A 21,132-nucleotide genomic window follows, 5' to 3' on the forward strand; every position below is an offset into this window, starting at 1 on the left:
GACGGCACTTCCGAGCTACAACTGGCTGTGTTGAAGCCCAGGAAATAGGAGGGTGTAGGCAGAGGCCTACTGTCTTTGGAATGCGGAGACAGCAGGAGAGACTGCCATCCACACAGCAGGGGAACAGCTGACGTTACTGAACCCCACTGAGACACGGCAGCAAGTGTCTCTTTCCGTGTGGACGGCACTTCCGAGCTACAACTGGCTGTGTTGAAGCCCAGGAAATAGGAGGGTGTAGGCTGGGGCCTACTGTCTTTGGAATGCGGAGACAGCAGGAGAGACTGCCATCCACACAGCAGGGGAACAGCTGACGTTACTGAACCCCACTGAGACACGGCAGCAAGTGTCTCTTTCCGTGTGGACGGCACTTCCGAGCTACAACTGGCTGTGTTGAAGCCCAGGAAATAGGAGGGTGTAGGCTGGGGCCTACTGTCTTTGGAATGCGGAGACAGCAGGAGAGACTGCCATCTCCACAGCAGGGGAACAGCTGGCAGTGCTGAACCCCACTAACACTTGTACGAATGTGTTTGGCTCTGTGGAGACGACACTTCTGAACACCAACTGACGCTGTTGGAGCCCAGGATCAGGCGTGGAGCAGGCTGGGGCCTACTGTCTTTAGAATGCGGAGACAGCAGGAGAGACTGCCATCTCCACAGCAGGGGAACAGCTGGCAGTGCTGAACCCCACTAACACTTGAACGAATGTGTTTGGCTCTGTGGAGATGACACTTCTGAACACCAACTGATGCTGTTGGAGCCCAGGATTAGGCGAGGAGCAGGCTGGGGCCTGTTGCTTTTGGCAGGTGAAGGCAGCAGGAGACTTGCCATCTCCACAGCAGGGGAACAGCTGGCAGTGCTGAACCCCACTAACACTTGAACGAATGTGTTTGGCTCTGTGGAGACGACACTTCTGAACACCAACTGACACTGTTGGAGCCCAGGATCAGGCGTGGAGCAGGCTGGGGCCTACTGTCTTTGGAATGCAGAGACAGCAGGAGAGACTGCCATCTCCACAGCAGGGGAACAGCTGGCAGTGCTGAACCCCACTAACACTTGAACGAATGTGTTTGGCTCTGTGGAGACGACACTTCTGACCACCAACTGATGCTGTTGGAGCCCAGGATCAGGCGTGGAGCAGGCTGGGGCCTACTGTCTTTGGAATGCGGAGACAGCAGGAGAGACTGCCATCTCCACAGCAGGGGAACAGCTGGCAGTGCTGAACCCCACTAACACTTGAACGAATGTGTTTGGCTCTGTGGAGACGACACTTCTGAACACCAACTGACGCTGTTGGAGCCCAGGATTACGCATGCCGCATGCAGAGGCCAATGGGCAGCGGTTTTTATGGAGGTTGTGGACTACTACTGATTCTAACCATGCTCCACTTAGGCCTCTGGCTCCACTGTCTCTACTATTTACCCTGGCCTCCAATCCCGCCAGCTACATCTCTGAAGTGGCGTCAGCACAATCCACACTTGTTCCTGTGTTACTGGTGCTCAGTCCCGTCAGTTGATCCCCTGATGTTTGTCCGGCAAGTTCGCCAGCTCTGTCCTCATTCCCACTACTGGTTATGGGAATGTGGACAGAGCAGGAGACCTTGCCGGACACACATCAGGGTATAAACTGATGGGACTGAGCCACAGGAACAAGTGTAGATTGTGCTGACGCCACTTCAGAGATGTAGATGGCGGGGTTGGAGGCCAGGGGAAATAGTAGAGACAGTGGAGCCAGAGACCTAAGTTGGGCACGGTTAAAAATCAGTAGTGGTTTGAATGTTGATGGAGCTGGTGACTTTGCCGTCCACACAGCAGGGGATCAGCTGGCGTTACTGAACCACACTAACACAGGAGCTAGTGTGTTTCTCTGTGCAGACGACGCATCTGAGCGACAACTGGCTGTGTTGAAGCACAGGGATTATAGTTCAGGTGGTAGAAAAATGAACACACCAGCAGACCTGGATACAGTTGCCAACCACTAATTCAGTCTGTAAGAGGAATGGCAAAGTCTTTGGAGATCCAGGCCTTGTTCATTTTCAGAAACGTCAGCCGGTCAACATTATCGGAAGATAGTCGCGTGCGACGGTCTGTTAGTACACCACCTGCGGCACTAAAGACGCGTTCCGATAATACACTGGCAGCAGGGCAAGCCAGCACCTCCAATGCATACTGGCTAAGCTCTGGCCATGTATCCAGCTTAGAGACCCAAAACTTGAAGGGGGAACAGCCATCTGGGAGTACAGTGACAGGGCAAGACATGTAGTCTGACACCATCTGACGGAAGCGTTGCCTCCTGCTGACTCGAGGCGTCGCTGATGGTGTAGACCAGTGGTTTTCAACCAGTGTTCCGCGGCACACTAGTGTGCCGCGACACATGGTCGGGTGTGCCGCGTGTCCGCATGGCTAATTTACATGCGATGCAAATTAGCCATGTGGAGGCAAGCAGGGCGGCGGGTCGGAGAGGCAGCAGTCCCGTGTTCCTGTGTCGCTTCCTCCCTGACACAGCAGTCAGCGGCGCGGCTGGATGACATCATCATTCAGCCCCGCGGCTGCTGTGCCAGTGAGAGGAAGCTGCCGGTGAGGAGAGGTGAGGGGTGTGTGTGTGTGTGTGTGTGTCTAGGTGAGAGGTGTGTGTTTGTGTGCGTGTGTAGGTGAGTTGATGGATGTGATGAAAAGCAATGATGGGAGTCATGGAGAAGGCGGTGATGGGGAGAGGGCAATGGAGAAGGCGGTGATGGGGGTGATAAGAAGGCGGTGGTGGGGAGAGGGCAATGATGGGGTTGTCGAAAGGGAAATAATGGGGTGGTGGGGAGAAGGAAATGATGGAGGTAGTGGAATGGGCAATTTCTACATGAAGGGGATTATGATGGGGCATATTACTACAAGAAGGTGATAATGATGGGGCATATTACTAAAAGAAAGAGATAATTATGTGGCTCATATACTGCAATATAAAGGGGTACAATGAGAAATACTATGGCCATGAGGCTGGAGTACAAGCGCCAGCTCATATACTATATATATATATATATATATATGGTATATGCTGATAATTATGTGGCTCATATACGTGGGACTGTATGTATGACTTTACATGGGACTGTATATATATATGGGAATACTGAGTGAGTAAAAATACATTTAGAATCTATATTATTAACTATATGTATAATATGTACTGTTTTAGTGTCATTTTGTGCCATTTTGGTTGGTGGTGTGCCCCGGGATTTTTTACGTATAAAAAGTGTGCCGCAGCTCAAAAAAGGTTGAAAATCACTGGTGTAGACAATTGTGGTGGACACACAAAACTTTGCCACATTTGGGGCATAGTGGTCGTGCCTTGTGCTGTGGCGCTCCCTCTTTGTGCAGAGTTTCCTCCACTGCCTCGACGCACAGAGCTGCTTTGTAAAGCACTAGCAACAATGCTGTCGGGTGGAATGGAAAACATTATGGACTGCACCAGTGACTCTTCGTACTCCCGCAGTTTACGCTCCCGGTTCAACGTTGGTATGAGCCTTTGTACGCTGTCCCGGTAGCGAGGATCTAGGAGGGTGTACACCCAATAATCAGCCGAGACGAGAATGTGGGCGATGCGGCGGTCGTTTCTCAGGCACTGCAGCATGAAATCAACCATGTGCTGCAGACTCCCAACTGCCAAAGAACCGCTGTCCCCTGTTTGAGGCGTGACCTCGGCCTGCTCTGCATCACCCCACCCTCGCTGTACATACTGAGTAGAGGTTTGTGTACCTCCCTCCTCTGGAGAGATGTCTTCCTCCTCCATCGACTCCTCCTCATCCTCCTCACAAAGTGTCTCCTGCCTAGGCCTTTGTGAGGAAACACGTAGCGCAGACTGTCCAGAAGCAGATGGCATTTGGGACTCCTCATCCTCCACCTCTTCCGAAACCTCATCCCTTAGTGCTTGCAGTGTTTGTTGAAGCAGGCAGATAAGGGGGACAGTCATGCTGACTAGTGCATCATCTGCAGTCGCCATCCGCGTGGATTCATCGAAGGCACGCAAAACGAGGCAGATGTCCTTCATAGAGGCCCACTCAATGGTGCTGAAGTGTGAACGGCGCACAGTGCGACTTGTTTGCACCTGATGCAGCTGGTACTCCATGACTGCTGCCTGCTGCTCACACAACCGCTCCAACATATGTAACGTTGAATTCCACCGGGTGGGTAGGTCACATATGATGCGATGTTCCGGAAGGCCAAATCATCGCTGCAGAGCAGCGAGGCGCGATCTTGCCGTGCTGGAACGCCGCAAGTGAGCGCACTCTATGCGGACCTTGTGCAACAGTGCATCAAGATCCGGATAGTCCCTCAGAAAGCTCTGCACGACCAAGTTAAGCACAAGTGCCAGACATGGGATGTGTGTGAGGTTGCCTAGGCCAAGAGCTGCCACCAGATTTCGGCCATTGTCACACACTACCAAGCCCGGCTGGAGATTCGCTGGCCCAAACCACACATCGCTCTCCTGCTTGATAGCATTCCAGAGCTCCTGCGCTGTGTGGCTTCGATTCCCCAAAGAAATTAATTTGAGTACAGCCTGTTGACGTTTGGCCACGGCTGTGCTCATATCGGTCGTAACAGGCTCCTGCTCTGCTGTTTCTGAGGAACTTGAGTAGGAGGAGGAGTCTATGTGTACAGACTGGAGTCCTTCAATCCGTGGCATTGGAAGAACACGTACAGCGCCACTCTCCAGATCTGTACCCGGCTCCACAACATTGACCCAGTGGGCAGTGAGGGAAAGGTATCGTCCCTGTCCATGGTTACTGGTCCACGAATCGGTGGTCAGGTGGACCTTGCTACTAACGGCGTTTAGTAGCGCATGTTTTATTTTGCCCTCAACATGTTTCTGCAGGGCAGGGACGGCTCGCCTGCTGAAATAAAAGCGGCTGGGCACGTTGTATTGGGGGACTGCCAATGCCATTAAGTCCCGGAAGGTGTCAGTGTCCACCAGCCTGAATGACAGCATTTCAACTGCCAGAAGTTTGGCAATGCCAGCATTCAGAGACTGTGCTCGGGGATGGTTTGCCGAGTAAGGGCGCCTTTTATCCCATGTCTGTGCTACTGATGGCTGTGATGGATGGGAACGTGCTGCTATGGGTGGAATCTGACAGGGTCTCCGGACAACAGTGGCAGAGGTTCTTCCTTGGCAATCCTGTGAGGAAGCCGAACCAGCAGTGTGTGAGCTGGAGGAAGAGGCCCCAACACGAACTGAAGAGGTGGTAGGTGGTGCTGTACGTTGGCCTACGTCTTCAGGGTGTCTCTGCAACTCCAACTCGTGCTTGGTGCGCACATGTTTCCACATATTTGTGGTATTGAGGTTGCTAACATTTCTCCCTCTTTTGACTTTCTAATGACACAGCTTGCATTTGACAAAGCAAATGTCATCTGCAACTGTGTCAAAAAAGGACCACGCACTGCAAGTCTTGGGAGCGCCCGTTTTGCCTTTGGAATGAGGAATGCTCCTAATGGGTGCCGAAGTGGAGGGTACAGGCAACCAAGTCTTCCCCCTCCCTCTGCCTCCTGTTTTGGCCGGTAGGGGAATCTCTTCCTCCGAGCTGCTCCCACCACCTTCCTGTTCCTCACGCCATGATGGGTCAAGGACCTCATCATCTTCCCTCCCCTCTTCAAACAGCTGCTTCTCCGGGGTTGTCTCACCAGCACCGTACGCACCAGAAAGTGGCAACTGAGTCTCGTCATCATCTGATGCGTACTGAGGTGTGCTGACCATAGGCACTGGCCCACTCGCCTCTTCAGATTCAGAGGGACAAAGAAGTTGCGCATCACTGCATACTCCCTCTTCTTCACATTCAGGAATGCTGCTTGGCTGGCCCCCTCTTTCCAAGCCAACAGATTCCGAGAACAGAAGTAGAGACTGTGATGGCTCCTGTCCATGTCTCTCTGACTGCCTGGGCACTTTGGCAGGTGGTGAAGAGACAGATGGTTGCTCTTCGGTGCTCTGGTTCTGAGAGGCTGTGGAAGTAATTGAAGTCGATGCGTTAGCTGCCATCCATCCGACAACGGCTTCAATTTGTTCCTCCCGCAGCAGTGGGGTACGTTGAGGTCCTACAAAGCTGCGCATAAAGGACTGTTGCCTGCTAAAACTGGGGGATGCTGATCCACTGGTGCCCGCAGCAGGCCCAGAATCCCCACGTCCTCTACCTGCAGAATCCCCACGTCCTCTCCCTGCAGAATCCCCACGTCCTCTCCCTGCTGAAACTCCACACCCACGCCCACGCGCCTTACTCTCTGCCTTCATCTTGCCAGACTGCTTAAGATAGGCAGAAAAGTACAAAGGGGGGCCTTAGTGTGCTTATTCCTGAACAGCTGGTTACAGGTACAAGAAACACTAATTTTATGAAGTGTGTGTGTGTGGACTACACTTTAATAGGAGCTGATGTGGCCTACACAAGTTCCAAATGTAGTGTTTGGTGAACTTTTTTTGTGGTTTCTTTGTTGGAAACAAACTCAAAGTATGTGAACAAAGAATTGAAACTGATAGTATCACCAACTTTTTGGAGCTATTACAATGCAGGCAGGTAACCTACAATGCAAAAGATGAGGCTCCAAAAAAATTGGGTAATACTAATCTGGCTGCGCCGGCAGGGCACAAGCCAGAAAAAAAGGCTCCTCTATCTACTCCTATATAGTGTTTGCAACCAACCAATGTTGATGGATACGGATGGATGCACACTAATAGGAGAAGAAAAAGTGAGCTGCACTCAAAGACAAATATGTGTGAGACAGTGACGCACGTTGAGCGTCCTACAACCAGACGTAGCTGCAGGACACTCTACTCAGCGTGAGCTGCACTCACACACAGTCAGAGACCTCTCAGACAGCCGTGAACAGTGCAGCTAAGTGGGCACTGGCACTGACAGGCTGCAGAAAGGCTCCGCTGTGTACTCCTATATAGTGTTTGCAACCACCGTAGATGGAGACGGATGGATGCACACTAATAGAAGAAAAAATGAGCTGCACTCAAAAAAAATATGTGTGAGGCACTGACGCACGCTGAGCGTCCTACAACCAGACGTAGCTGGCATTTGAAGTTACACAGGCCCACTTGTCACATGGTGACTGTATAAAATCATTGTACACTTGTAGGTTACAAGAAGTGAGAGATTAACACGACTATATAACATGTAGTCACAGCTGTGCCCAGTATTTCAGCTCAGTCCTATTTTACTGCTTTTAGTCGCAGTACTCCTCCCAAAGCTCTGTCCCCTTTTGTACGCACGGTGACAAAATTCCTGGCAGAACTGCAATCCATTGGGCAAGCAGACCCCCCTAGTCTCAGCCGCCCCCTATATCTGCCGTTCATGTAAGGCTGTATTCACACAACCATGTTTTGCAAGCCCTATTGCTAGTCTCCTGAGCCAAACTGGACGGTCCATGGTTATTGACCCATCCTGAGCCACTAAATAGAAGCGCAGAGCCTCCACAGAATTGGCGCATCACATTAGATTTGCCAATTCTGGCAGTTTACCCTGCTCATCCTGATGCCGTGCTGTGGAGGCAATTGGGTTAACATATGGTGTTGATGGCAGTTGTGATTTGTCGAAAATCACATATGCCATCAAGCCCTGAGGCTAGTAATGGAGAGGTGTTAGTCAGACCCCCCCCCCGTTACTACCATGTAAGTTAAAATCATTAAAACACACACACAAAAGTCCTTTATTTTAAAATAAAAACCCACCCTCTTTCACCTGTTTGTCTTCTAAAAAAAACACTTCCGCAGGTCCATTGTAATCCACATTGCTGTCTTACACCGATCCCCAACTCTGCTGCATCTGGAGGATGTGAGGAGCGATGACATCAGTAACATTACCGCACACCACGGCTGCTGGAACACACTGAGAACCAGCGGCAGTAACAAGAGGTGACGTCAGTAAGGTTATCGAAGGTCACAGCTGGCGATTCTGACTGTAACCTCTGCGTGATCCGTAGATGACAGTGTGTGAGCAGCCAGCTGTGAACTGCGGTAATCTTAGTGATGTCACCGCTCATCACAGCCTCTGAATGTAAAAGAGTCGAGTCGGGGATTAATGTGAGACATCGATGTGGATTACAATGGACCTGTGGAGATGTTTTCTTGAGAAATAATAGGTGAAAGATGTTGTCTAGGTTTTTATTTTAAAATAAACGACTTTTCTGTGTGTGTTTAATTATTTTTATTTACAGGGTTAGTAATGGGAGTGTCAGACTGACACCTCTCCATTACTAACCCTTGGACTTGATGGCAGATGTGATTTTTTGACAAATCACAGCTGTCATCAAACCCATATATAACCCCAATTGCCACCGCACCCAGGCATCGGGATGAGCAGGGTAAAGCGCCAGAGTTGGCTCCCACACACATTATTGCTCCCACACACATTATGGCTCCCACACACATTATGGCTCCCACGCACATTAGGGCTCCCATGCACATTAGGGCTCCCATGCACATTAGGGCTCCCACGCACATTAGGCCCCATACACATTTAGGCCCCATACCATACACATTATGGCTTTCACATGTTGAATTTTAACACCCAATACTTTAGTACAGTTTACTCTCTTGTTCCCACACATGCACAGGGCTCCCCGGTACCTGTAGTTCCACACAGCTCCTCACATTACACGTCGGGGTCTTGCAGTCACTATTGCGGCGCGGCACCTCACACACCTGTCCTGCGCTTCAGGGGATAATGAGCGCTCCAGCCCCCTCGTGGTTGGGTGACCGCTGCGCCTGCATACGTCATCACTCTGCGACACCTGAGCTGCCTGTCTGCGTGGGGATGGCGGCACTCGGTGCACAGTACAGGGGAATATCAATGTGGCGTCATTGCAGGAGGGGGACCCCGTAGTTGAGTGGGGTGCCCCGGAAGCAGGAACAAATCAAGCTGCCCACTACAGGCACCAGCTCTTCTGGCACTTGCCAGACGTGCCCGATGGTCAGTCTGGCCCTGCCGCCGCATACCGAAAAACAACGCATACGTACGCTGACACATGAGAACTGATGCAAACGCATGCAACAGCGTACACCATATTAAAGATAGGGAAACATGACGCATGCTGATTGCTGTGGATGAAATGCTGTGCAAACAGATGCAAATGTGAAACCAGCCTAAGAATACATTGATAGTGATGCATTCTTATAATCACTATCTGTGTATTCTTAGTGTGAGATCAGTGGCCCAAAGTCACTTAACCCCTTAAAAATGTCAGTTACTTAGTCAAATCTGTGAAAATTGGCTGCTTGCCCACTTTGATGCCAATTCTGATGCCTAGAATCCATTTGGGCAATTCTAGAGGGACCTGGGATTGATGCAAGGCATCACTATCTGTGTATTCTTCATGTGAAATCAGTGGCCCAAAGTCATTTAACCCCTTAAAAGCTTCAGTTACTTATTCAAATCTGTGAAAATTGGCTGTTTGCCCACTTTGATGCCAATTCTGATGCCTAGATCTCATTTGGGCCCGGCTAGAGGGACCTAGGTTTGATGCAAGGCATCACTATCTGTGTATTCTTAGTGTGAGATCAGTGGCCCAAAGTCATTTAACCCTTCCTTCAACCCTCTTTCGTGCCAACTTTGATGCCCATTTTTGTGCCAGATTTATAGTTTTTGTAGTTGTTTTTAAATGTATTCACTTCAGGGCACCTCGCTGCATTGTGTTTTATTATTGTGATGCTTATTTTTTGTTAAAACTATAAAAAACAGAAAAGAAAAAATTGCTGAATAAGAAACTGACGAATAAGAAACTAACTTCAGCTCCGAATAAGAAACTGGACGAATAAGAAACCAACTTCAGCCTCGTGGCATGTGTTTCAGTAGAAATTGGCATTTCTCATAAGATTACTACATATTTATTAGAACTCTGACTTTTGTCATTCCTTTGTTATTCCTTCTGGAAATGTTTGAATAATACTGTATAACAACCTTAGTATTCTTGTTTAAAAAGAGCAACCAAGACATGAGTTGGAAGAGAAATATCATATCATCTACATTTGGGAATTACATGTCCTTGAGTGTCTATGATTTTTTTAATGGTATATTCCAATCTTTTAAGTGATGGTTTATTGGCAGGATATGCCGCTACTTCATTGTAGCAACCGATCTCTCGAACCTCACTTTTCTTAAAAATGCAGAGCTGTGCCCCCTTCAGTTTTATTCCTGCACAGTGGTGGCCTAGCCCACCTTCTGTGCAGAGGAACTACAGCACAGCTCCTGTCAATCTAGATGGTTAGGAGAGCAGCTGGGAAAACAGACCCAGAGGCTGGAATATCCACTGATCATAAAGTGATGGACGCATATCCTTGTAATATAATATGAATTTATGAGGTGGAATATCCCTTTAAGGCCAGATAATTTTAGCACCATTGTTTCCTCCTGAACAATTTCCTAGTTTGAACTCTTCTGGTAAGTCACACCTTTGCTTGAGACAAATATTCCTTTAACTTCCTCATTTCTGAAAGATATAGGAGTAACGTTTTAAAGGCTATAACTATTCATGAGGTCAGGGAATGCATATGTTCCAGTAATCAGTCCTAAAATATCATAGAAAAAGAAAAACCTTGAATTACTGCCAGAGCAGTTCCTTCTTGTTCCGTAATATGACTATATAATTTACATTTTCTACAGTTTCTTTATAGAGTTTAGCAATAAGGAAACATACCGACTAAAATGATATAGCACAAATAGATAAATAGTGCAACGGAAACTAAGTTAAATGTTTTGTGTGAAACAAATCCCCAAAAACAGTCAGAAGTTCCCCTGTAGCACAACCCTTTGGGCATATACACAATGGTGAAAAATAAGGAGTCCCAATCCACTAATTTAACTCACAACCAGGAAATTGTTCACATTTGCATTGTGGAGTCTGTTCATAACAAACACCTCAATGTGTTTCCAGATTGGCCTGATAAGGGCAGAGATACACTGCCATATTTCTCCTGCGAGAATGGCATCGTAAACCTCGTACTGGCTGTCGGCGCTACTGACCTGAGCTTGACAGCTGCATAGTAATCCAGCACGCTGTCATGCTCAGGTCAGGAGAGGTGCCAGCCAGTCCGTGCAGTGCGATGCGATTATCACACGAGTTATACGGCAGTCTGACTCCAGCCTAAAGGTTATTATTGGTTTCCAATAGGCTCAATTGTGTCTTCTATCATTTTTATGTTGCATTGAGTGATATTCTGGCTTTTAGGCCACGTTCACACGCTCAGTATTTCGTCAGTATTTTACATCAGTATCTGTAAGCCAAAACCAGGAGAGGCACAATCACAGGAAAACTATAGTAGAAACACGTCACCACTTCTGTATTTATCACCCACTCCTGGTTTTGGCTTACACATACTGATGTAAAATACTGACCAAATACTCAACGTGTGAACGTGGCCTTAAAGGTATGTTCCCACTCACTGATTTTGCTATGTAGAATTTAATTGCTTAGTACATGTGACCGCTGCAGCCTGTGATTGGCTTCCACATCACCACGAACCATCGCTAGAGGATGGGTGTACAAAGGTTGGCAGGAAACCAGAGAAGCATTGCAATGGGAAAGTCAAGAAAAGTGAGAAAAATATATTTGTGGATTGTGCTATAGTAGATCCACGGAAACTTTATAGCAAAATCCAAAAAAATGTGCAAATAATCTACAACATAAACTGACATACTGCAAATGTAAAACTCCAAATTGCAATTTTGCTGCTACTGCATATACCCAAAATTATTTTCCATCTGTCCAAATAGAGAATTTGCTGCAATTTCAGTGCTTGTAATCTAGATCTGACTAAACCTCTAACAGAGGTTACATTCTTCAATCATGTAGTAACAGCCCATAGATGCTTCATTTTTTACACTTTGCAAACTCTTTTGGACCAAGGGCCAAGCCACACGTGGTTGCCAAATCATATCTGATAATGAGTGGCTAATTGCTTTTGCCAAGAGGTAAGGGGGCCCATTTCTAGCTCCAAAGCAGGTGGAATTGTGCGTTATGATGAGCCATTAGGCTGCAAAGGGCTCGTACATTGTTCTTGCACAGGGGCCCTTTCCTGTCTGTGTCTGCCAGGGCTTTGCAGACTACATGTACTTTTACCATGTCTTACCAGCTGAATTTTTTAAAATAAAGCTTTAAATCTGTAAGAATATGTCAGATTGAACTAGATGTTATATGAAAGCCTCCAGGTCTTCTTCTTACAAGAAATCTATGTAGGAAAGTCATTTTTTTAGTTCTTGGCAATTACATCATGGGCAAATCCAGAATATGTAGAATTGTTTTTCTTTCACTAGATGGTGACATTGTTCCTAAATTAAACAGCCAGAAGTAACTGAAACACATGAGAAACAGTTTCGATATGTTAGTATACAAATTTGTCTCTTTCAATTTTGCTGCTTGTTGGCTAGGTGATTAAGGGCTCCAAAAACCAATGAGCAAACACATTTTTGATAGGGTGTTTGTGGAAATTATAACATCGTTTTTATTGTTACGTCTATCCAAGTGACGTTAACTTTGTAAGATTTAATTTTTATAATTATTGCAGTTAAAGTACCACTCCAGTGGTATTTTTTTATTTCAGCGCTGGCGCAGTGCCACGAATTTAAGATCCCTGCCCCTACTAGCTTACCACCTGCTGTCTTCAGCTGTTCCCGGCGCCGGTCCGGTACTGCGCTGCTATCTTGTTAGCGCAACGTCAGACTGACTATGATTTCTGCTATACATAGCAATGCCAGAGCACTGCTATGTATAGCACGAGTGATCTCACAATCACAGCTTCTATTCTTCTAAGTGGATTATTAAATACAGTGACAAGTGAAAATCAAAAAAAGTTTTTAAAAATATCAAAATGTGAAAAAAAACCCAGATGAAATCACCCCCTTTTGCCCCATTGAAAATAAAACAATTACAAAAATACACATATTTGGTATTGCTGCATAGAGAAATGTCCTATCAAAATATAAAATAATTTATCCGATCAGTAAACAGCATAAAGCGGGTGAAGCGGTTAAACACAACAGACAGGTTGAGCTGCAGAGGGAAGGCAAGGTGGCGAAACCTGGACCAGTGATGAAGCAGGAGCTGTGTATCAGGCTACTGCAGATGCCTCATAGATAAAAGCTGCGCCCGGATGGAAATGAGATAAGAAGCAACCTTCGCACACTAGGCAGGCATTTAGAGGAGTTTGTCAGGTTTCATCATATGCAGCTATTTCAGATGACCAGGTGAAGTAAAAGAATTGGAATATTTTCAAGAAGTTAAGTCTTAAGTTAACAAACAATGGAAAAGCCATATTTTTCTCACCTCAAAATCAAAACCAAGTAGATTTCCCCCCAGTCATACAGTCATTTACGAACATAAAAATCACTTCCTCCTCATGCATATTTAAATGCTATGATGGGGGAAAAGCACACAACAGTACAGAGCAGGCTATGAAATCACAGTGGCTGTACTTTTCTGGGTAAGTGGACAAATTACTTAAGACACACACACTTGCCTTCTCATATATAAATGTATATAATTCTGCTGCACTGTGTTGAAAATAATGTTTATTAGGTGATATCTGCTGGTATAATTGCACTGTTTGCATTGGCCACTTTGACATTACTAGTTATGTAGTCTCTTGGCACTGTGTATTGTGGTGGTCTCTGTTGGCACTGTACTTATAGGGTTCTGCGCTGACACAAGTGGGCCAGGACAGTATGTTGGCACTGATTATGTGTAGCGGTATACTGGTGTTACTTTTTATGGGGCTAGTCTTATCAATGTATACTTCCAGTTGCTAAAAATCTGTGTACCTTGACATCCATCATATCACATAACTATAACTATTGATAGGCTATCTCACAGGTGGCATTTTTTTTCCCTAATAATTTCTCGGACCATCCTTAGCAGAAATAATTGCACTCAAATATTGATGGAATATATAATTATTACCAAGGGCATTTGAGACAAAAAAAAATTTCAGACTTGCTCTAGTTTAGAAAAATATAGAATATTAAATCAATATGATACATTTATCTCCAACCCAGTTAATTTGAGACTTGATTACGCACATAGAGAATTGAGCTAATATGAGTTAGGGTCCATCCAATGAGGTCACCTTGTTGCTGGTGGATGGCTAAGGCTATGTTTACACGTTGTAGCCACGGCAATTGTCACGATTTTCAAAAATTACTGCAATAACACTGACAGGCAGCAAGGTTACTGGAAACAAAACAGGAGTAGTCCTCCATTGACAGGTAGCAAGGTTAGTGGACACTGCAGACAAGAAGGTGAAGTCCCCCACTGACAGGATGCAAGTTTACTGGAAACCAAAGGCAAGCAGGTGAAATTCTGAAAACCACTAGCAGGTAGAAGGGTTACTGGACACTGCAGACAAGCAGGTGACATCCTGAAGACAACTAGCAGGTAACAGTTACTGGAAACCGGAGACAAGCAGGTGAAGTCCTCCACTGGCAGGTTACTGGAAATCACAGACAAGTAGGTGAAGTTCTGAAGACCACTGGCAGGGTTACAGGAATCTGCAGACAAGTAACCCAGGGGCTGGAAACCACAGGTGAACGGGAGATGGCCTGGAGCCTGTGGACAGCAAGGTCGGTCTGGCCTGGCAGGGTAGCGGGGAAATGCCCGGTGGGCCCCGATGAGAGGGAAAATAGGTCGCTGGGGCCCTTTAAAAACGCAGGGCCTTTAAAAGTGGCCCCTGGCTGGCTCCCACTGGCTCCACTCCACAGATAAGGAAGGACCTTGCATTCTGCCGTTCTTTATGGGCGGTAACACTCCCCGCGCTCTCATTTTCCTCTCTGTTGCTTGCTGCCTGGCTGGCTAATAGCATGACACCTCTGCTCTCCTGGCTGCTCCCAGCCTCCCACTCTGTACTGCTGGCTCTGGCTGTGTAGTGAGTAGTGTAGAGTCTGTGTCCTGTCCCTGCCCTCAGGCTCTCTCAGTCTCAGCTCTGCTCTGCCGGCTGTGTGGTGTGATGAGTGAGAGTGGCTCACTCTGTCCTGCGGCCTGCCCTGTATACCATGGGGCTGTGCTTTATACCATGTGGGGCTGTATACCATGGGCAGTGCTGTATACCATGTGGTGCTGTATACCATGGGGCAGTGCTGTATATCATTTGGTGCTGTATACCATGGGGCTGTGCTTTATACCATGGGGCAGAGCTGTATACCATGTGGGGCTGTATACTATGGGGCAGAGCTGTATACCAATGGACAGTGCTGTATACCATGTGGGGCTGTATACCATGGGCAGTGCTGTATACCATGTGGTGCTGTATACAATGGGGCAGTGCTGTATATCATTTGGTGCTGTATACCATGGGGCTGTGCTTTATACCATGGGGCAGAGCTGTATACCATGTGGGGCTGTATACCATGGGGCAGTGCTGTATACCATGAGGCAGTACTGTATATGATGTGGTGCTGTATACCATGAGCCAGTGCTGTATATAATTTGGTGCTGTATACCATGGGGCTGTGCTTTATACCATGGGGCAGTGCTGTGTATCATTTGGTGCTGTATACTATGGGGCAGAGCTGTATACCATGGGGCAGTGCTGTATACCATGTGGTGCTGTATACCATGGGGCAGTGCTGTATATCATTTGGTGCTGTATACCATGGGGTTGTGCTTTATACCATGGGGCAGTGCTTTATACCATGTGGGGCTGTATAACATGGGGCAGTGCTGTATACCATGGGGCAATGCTGTATACTGTGTGGTGCTGTATACCATGGGGCAGTGCTGTATACCATGTGGGGCTGTATACTATGTGGTGCTGTATACCATGGGGCAGTGCTGTATATCATTTGGTGCTGTGTACCATGGGGCAGTGCTGTATACCATGTGGGGCTGTATACCATGGGACAGTGCTGTATACCATGTGGTGCTGTATACCATGGGGCAGTGCTGTATGCCATGGGGCAGTGCTGTATACTATTTGGTGCTGTGATGTATACAATTTGGTCCTGTGCTGTATACCATATGGCTGTGTAATATACTATGTGGGCTGTGTTATATACCATGGGGGGTACATTATACATTATATTCTATGGGGGAGGCTGTGTTATATAATATGGGGGGCTACATTATATTCTATGGGGAGGTGGACTGTATTCTATTCGGGGCTACATTATATTCTATGGGGGGCTGTATTATATTTATTATTCTATGGGGGGTGATTGCATCATCCTCCATGACGGGACTCCATTATACTATATGAGGAGGCACATGGTATTCTATGGGGGGGCTGCATTATATTCTATGGGGGGCTAGATTATATTGTATGGGGGCTTCATTATACTTTATGAGGGGGATACATTATATTCTATTGGGGCTGCATTATACTATGAGGAGGGCTACATTGTATTCTGTGGAGGGGCTACATTATACTATATAAGGGACTGCATTATGTTCTATGGGGGGCTGCATTATACTCTGAGGGGACTGCCATATATTCTATGGAGGGGCTGCATTATACTATATGAGGGGGGCTGCATTATATTATATGAGGGTTACATTATATTCTGTGGGGTGGCTGCATTATGCTCTAAGGGGTGGCTGCATTATACTATAAGGGGGGCTGCATTATATTGTATGGCGAGGCTGCATTATACTCTGTGGGGTGGCTGCAATATACTATATGTGGGCTGCATTATACTGTATTGAGAACTATGGGGAATACATTATACTATATGAAGAACTATGGGGTTCATTATACTATGGGAAGTGAATTTTACTACATGGATGACTGGCAGTGTATTATACTATATGGAGCACTATGAGGAGTGTATTATACTATATGGAGGACTGAGCAGTGTATTTTAATATATGGAGGAGTGTATTATATTATAAGGAGGACTGAGTGTATTTTAATATATGGAGGGCTATGAGGAGTGCTGGGTTTGAACAGCCATTCTGTGCTGACAGAGAGCCTTTAAAGAGGTGTCCAATACACTTGAAGGATTTCACTCTGACTCATAACATTGTATATAATGTACCCAGTGTTATATATCAGTATAATGTCAGCATGATCCTCCTCCAGAGTGGGTCCACTGTGGGATACAAGCAGGGGGCATCTCGCAGTGGACTCGCTAGTGTGAAGCTACTCTAAAGGTGGTATCCAGGGATTCTGTTACAGAGACTCTGTCACTGATTTCATGGTGTCTTAACTAAGGGTAACAAACTAGTGACTGATCCCCATAGCAGAAAGCTGGGTCACTCAGTTGTACCAAAATCTTGTATTGGAAGCTCCAGCACATAATGACGAGTCCTGAATATTCATGAGTTCCTGACTTTGTCCGCCCCGCTGCTAATTCAGTTAAACAACAAAAAAAGAAGCTGTAAATCAGGGGCCTATTGTAGAGAAAGCCGAGAGCTCACGAACATCCGCACTCATCATTTTCTGCAACCAGAAACTTATTTTCCTAATGAGATATAATACAAATATGTTTAACATCCCTGTCCTTGTATTATATAAAAAATGTTTATGGAAGCTGTAGAGTGGGCCCCCAGAGTTAATTCCCCTGGTGGGCCCTAGGCACCCCAGTCCGACCCTGGTAGACAGGAACTGTGCACAGACAAATTAAAAGCATTACTAGAAAGTCCAAATACAATTCCAATACACAGGTGTGTGTATTTAAAGGCCTAGGAAATATAACATATGGGAGCACGCCGGGCTACTTGCAAAGCCAAATATGAAGAACAAGAAAATCTAATGGATTGAGGAAGGTGCATAAAGCCATCCAAGAAAAATCTTTTTTTTGTGGGGATAGCATCAAGTTTGAAAGATTGAGGCTTCTTAAAAAGCTGTGCAAAAATTACACCTTTTTTCAGAGCAGTTTCATATTAATTTACCATGTACAGGGTAGGATTTCCAGCAGCAGCATACTATAACTATAGAGCACAATGGACAAGCAGGAGATGTGTGTGGTTATTTATCTGCAGTGGCGTTAGCAGAAACAACTGCAGGTAAGTAGATCTCCAGCTGTGTAGAGTCGGCAATCCCAGCAGCAGTGCAGCATAGCTAGAGAAGACATTGGACAGGCAAGAGATGTGTGGCTTTCTATCAGCAGAGGCAGCAACCACACAGTATAGAATATGTAGAGGCAGGCAAAGGGGTACTGCTGCTGAAGGCCATCACAAGCAGTCCATACAGCAGCCGCAGTAGCACAGTACAGCAGCAGTAGTAGAACAATACAGCAGCAGCAGTGGCACAGTACAGCAGCAGTAGTAGAACAATACAGCAGCAGCAGTGGCACAGTACAGACGTAACGATTGACATGCAGGAGATGGCCAGGCAGAGGGATAAGCATTAGTGGTGATATAACAGTGTAACACAATGGACCGGCAGGCAGATGTTTGAGCTAATCATTAGCATCAAAATTAGGTGAATAAAAATCGACAGTGATCCGTGCCTGATTCATTTTGACAAATGTGTGGTTTTGTACGCTTATGGAGGCTCTGGTCCATTTAGGCTTCACAAAGCCACCTGCAACACTGAATACCCGCTCAGACAGTAGATGAGGCTGGACAATACGTCCATGGCAAACTGGGCCAGTTCTTTACATTGGTCCATTCTGCTGACCCTGAAATTTATAGGGTTGGGTATCTGCTGGAGAAATAAAACAGTCCAGGTACCACTGAACCAGGCTGTTCAAGCAGTGCATCTATGCTGATGTTCATCATGGTACATGCAGCAGCAAATACAATATCTGGTTCATCATGCCTTAATTACTGCTGCCTCGGCTACTTGGGGCTGTGTGGTCTGTTGGAACACAAGGACGTATATGGGTAAGATTTCTCTATATGGCTCTGTGATATTTATTTGATGATGGGTGTCTCACTACAATTACAGCAACAGTGGCAACCTTACTCCTATATGGAGTGTTTACAATTGAGGTTCTCTTATTATTGGTCATTTAGCAGTGGGAGCGCCATAATATAGAGTGTTACGGCACAGTGTCCATAGGAGATTATCTTCCCGGTCCATACTTAACTTGTGTTTGCCTATGACCTTGTATTGTTCGTGTCCTTCTTTTTTTGGAATTTCTTTTGTCCATGTTATTTTCTCTTAACTATTTATTATGATGTTATGACATAATTTAATTAATCATTTTTTGGGATAATTTTAAAACGAGTTATCTTTACTCCTTTTTCTCATTGTCTGCCTTGGCTACTTGTAGTCCCAGCACTAGCACAGATGGGGGAGCATTGGCTTTGCATTTAGCATAGAGGGGTCTCCTGGTCAGATATGTGATTAGCAGTCACATTCTCAGTGAAAGCTTCACCATGCTGTTCCTATTAATGTGCCAATTTTGGCTCCATGCTGGCAAAATTGTCCCCATTTTGCTTTATAGCGAGGGTATTAAAGCATGGTTTTCATAGTCATACCTTTTCATGAAGTCAGTGATATGCCTGTCATCCCTCATGCCATCAAGCATGCTGCTTGCTCTGCCTCCAGCATAACAAAGGACTCCCTTCACATGGTTCACTTTTTGCACCCTGCTGCCACAGTGTGTTAGGGTTAGGTTTATGGGTAGGGTTGGGATTAGGGTGAGGAGTGTGTTGTGGGTTGGTATTAGGGTTAGAGGTATGTTGGGGTTAGGGTTAGAGATAGAATGGGGGGGGATCCACTGTTTAGGTACATCAGGGGCTCTCCAAATGCGACATGGTGCCACCATTTATTCCAGCCAATTTTGCGTTCAAAAGTCAAATGGTGCTTCCTCCCTTCTGAGTCCTGCCATGCATGCAAACAGTGGCTTTTCCCCACATATGGGGTATCGGCGTACTCAGGAGAAATTGCACAACATATTGTGTGGTCCATTTTCTCCTGATACCTGTCACGGATGTGGCTTGCGGAACCACTGTTCCACGGACCATGGAGAGCCTGGAGGGGCGTGACTAAGCGAACGCTTGACAGTTCACTAGAGCCTCTGATGGTGAGGTTAGACTTGGTTCCCGATGAACGCCAGGTGCCACTCCAGGAAGGAACCAACAGACGGGCAGCAGCTGGACCCAGAGGACAGACTGGAGGGAGTGGCTGGCAGAGTTTGTATTAGAATGCAGCAGACAGAGTTTTCATCAGAGTGCAGCAGGCAGGATTTGCACCAAAGTGCAGCAGGGACTGGTATGAAACCTTACATAACTTAGACTGCAAAACAGGAAGATTGCTCAGGCACCTCCCCAGTGGGGAGGAAGCAATATATGCATAATGTCCCACAGCTATTGGCTGGGGAGGAAATGGCAAGTGCACGCGGTGACCCTTTAAGAGGACGGGAGTGCACGTGTGTGAGTCCTAAGGACATGACCAGAGGACTGGCTAAAAGCATGCAGAGGATGGGGAAGGGAAGAACTAATTGCAGCTCGGGTGAGTAAAGAGACATGCCAGAGACCTTGCCTGTCAGAGCAGGATTCTGGCGTGGTGCTAACAATACCCTTGTAAAAATAAAAAAAATTGTTTCCAAAGTAAATTTTTTGTGAAAAAAGTAAAATGTTCATTTTTTCCTTCTACATTGCTTTAGTTCTCCTGAAGCACCCGAATGGTTAATAAACTTCTTGAATGTGATTTTGCGCACCTTGAGGGGTGCAGTTTTTAGAATGGTGTCACTTTTGGGTATTTTCTGTTATATTGACTCCCCAAACTCACTTCAAATATGAGGTGGTCCCTAAAAAAATGGTTTTGTAAATTTTGTTGGAAAAATGAGAAATCGCTGGTCAAATTTTAACCCTTATAATGTCATAGCAAAAAAAAAATGTTTCCAAAATTGTGCTGATGTAAAGTAGACATACGAGAAATGTTACTTATTAACTATTTTGTGAAATATGACTCTATAATTTAAGGGCACAAAAATTAAAAAAGTTTGAAAATTGAAAAAATGTAAAATTTTTTGCCAAATTTCCATTTTTTTCATAAATAAACGCAAGTTATATCAAAGAAATTTTACCACTAACATGAAGTACGATACGTCACGAAAAGCATTCTCATAATCAGTGGGATACGTTGAAGCGTTTCAGAGCTACAGTATAACCTCATAAAGTGACAGTGGTCAGAATGGTAAAAATTGGCTTGGTCATTAAGTACCAAATTGGCTCTGTCATTAAGGGGTTATAGAACCTGCTTGAAAAAGTGAAGTGGACCA

At 46.1% G+C, this 21,132-nt stretch overlaps 1 protein-coding gene across 5 annotated transcripts in view; it reads left to right on the forward strand.

The window, feature by feature from the left end:
• The window catches only part of LOC141047547 (programmed cell death 1 ligand 1-like), a 129,943-nt gene that overhangs the window by 21,702 nt on the left and 87,109 nt on the right, over positions 1-21,132 (forward strand). Inside the window, exon 1 of one of the 5 annotated variants that reach the window (XM_073542635.1) lies at positions 13,412-13,448. The exons of the other annotated variants lie outside the window; for them this stretch is intronic. Coding sequence (XP_073398736.1) covers positions 13,420-13,448 — 29 coding nt within the window. The 5' untranslated portion in view covers positions 13,412-13,419. Of the gene's footprint in view, positions 1-13,411; positions 13,449-21,132 lie in introns of those variants that run through there. 5 annotated transcript variants of the gene reach the window in all.

This window comes from Dendrobates tinctorius, unplaced genomic scaffold, assembly GCF_039654945.1.
Source record: "Dendrobates tinctorius isolate UK_male_01 unplaced genomic scaffold, ASM3965494v1 ptg000128l, whole genome shotgun sequence".
NCBI lineage: Eukaryota > Metazoa > Chordata > Amphibia > Anura > Dendrobatidae > Dendrobates > Dendrobates tinctorius.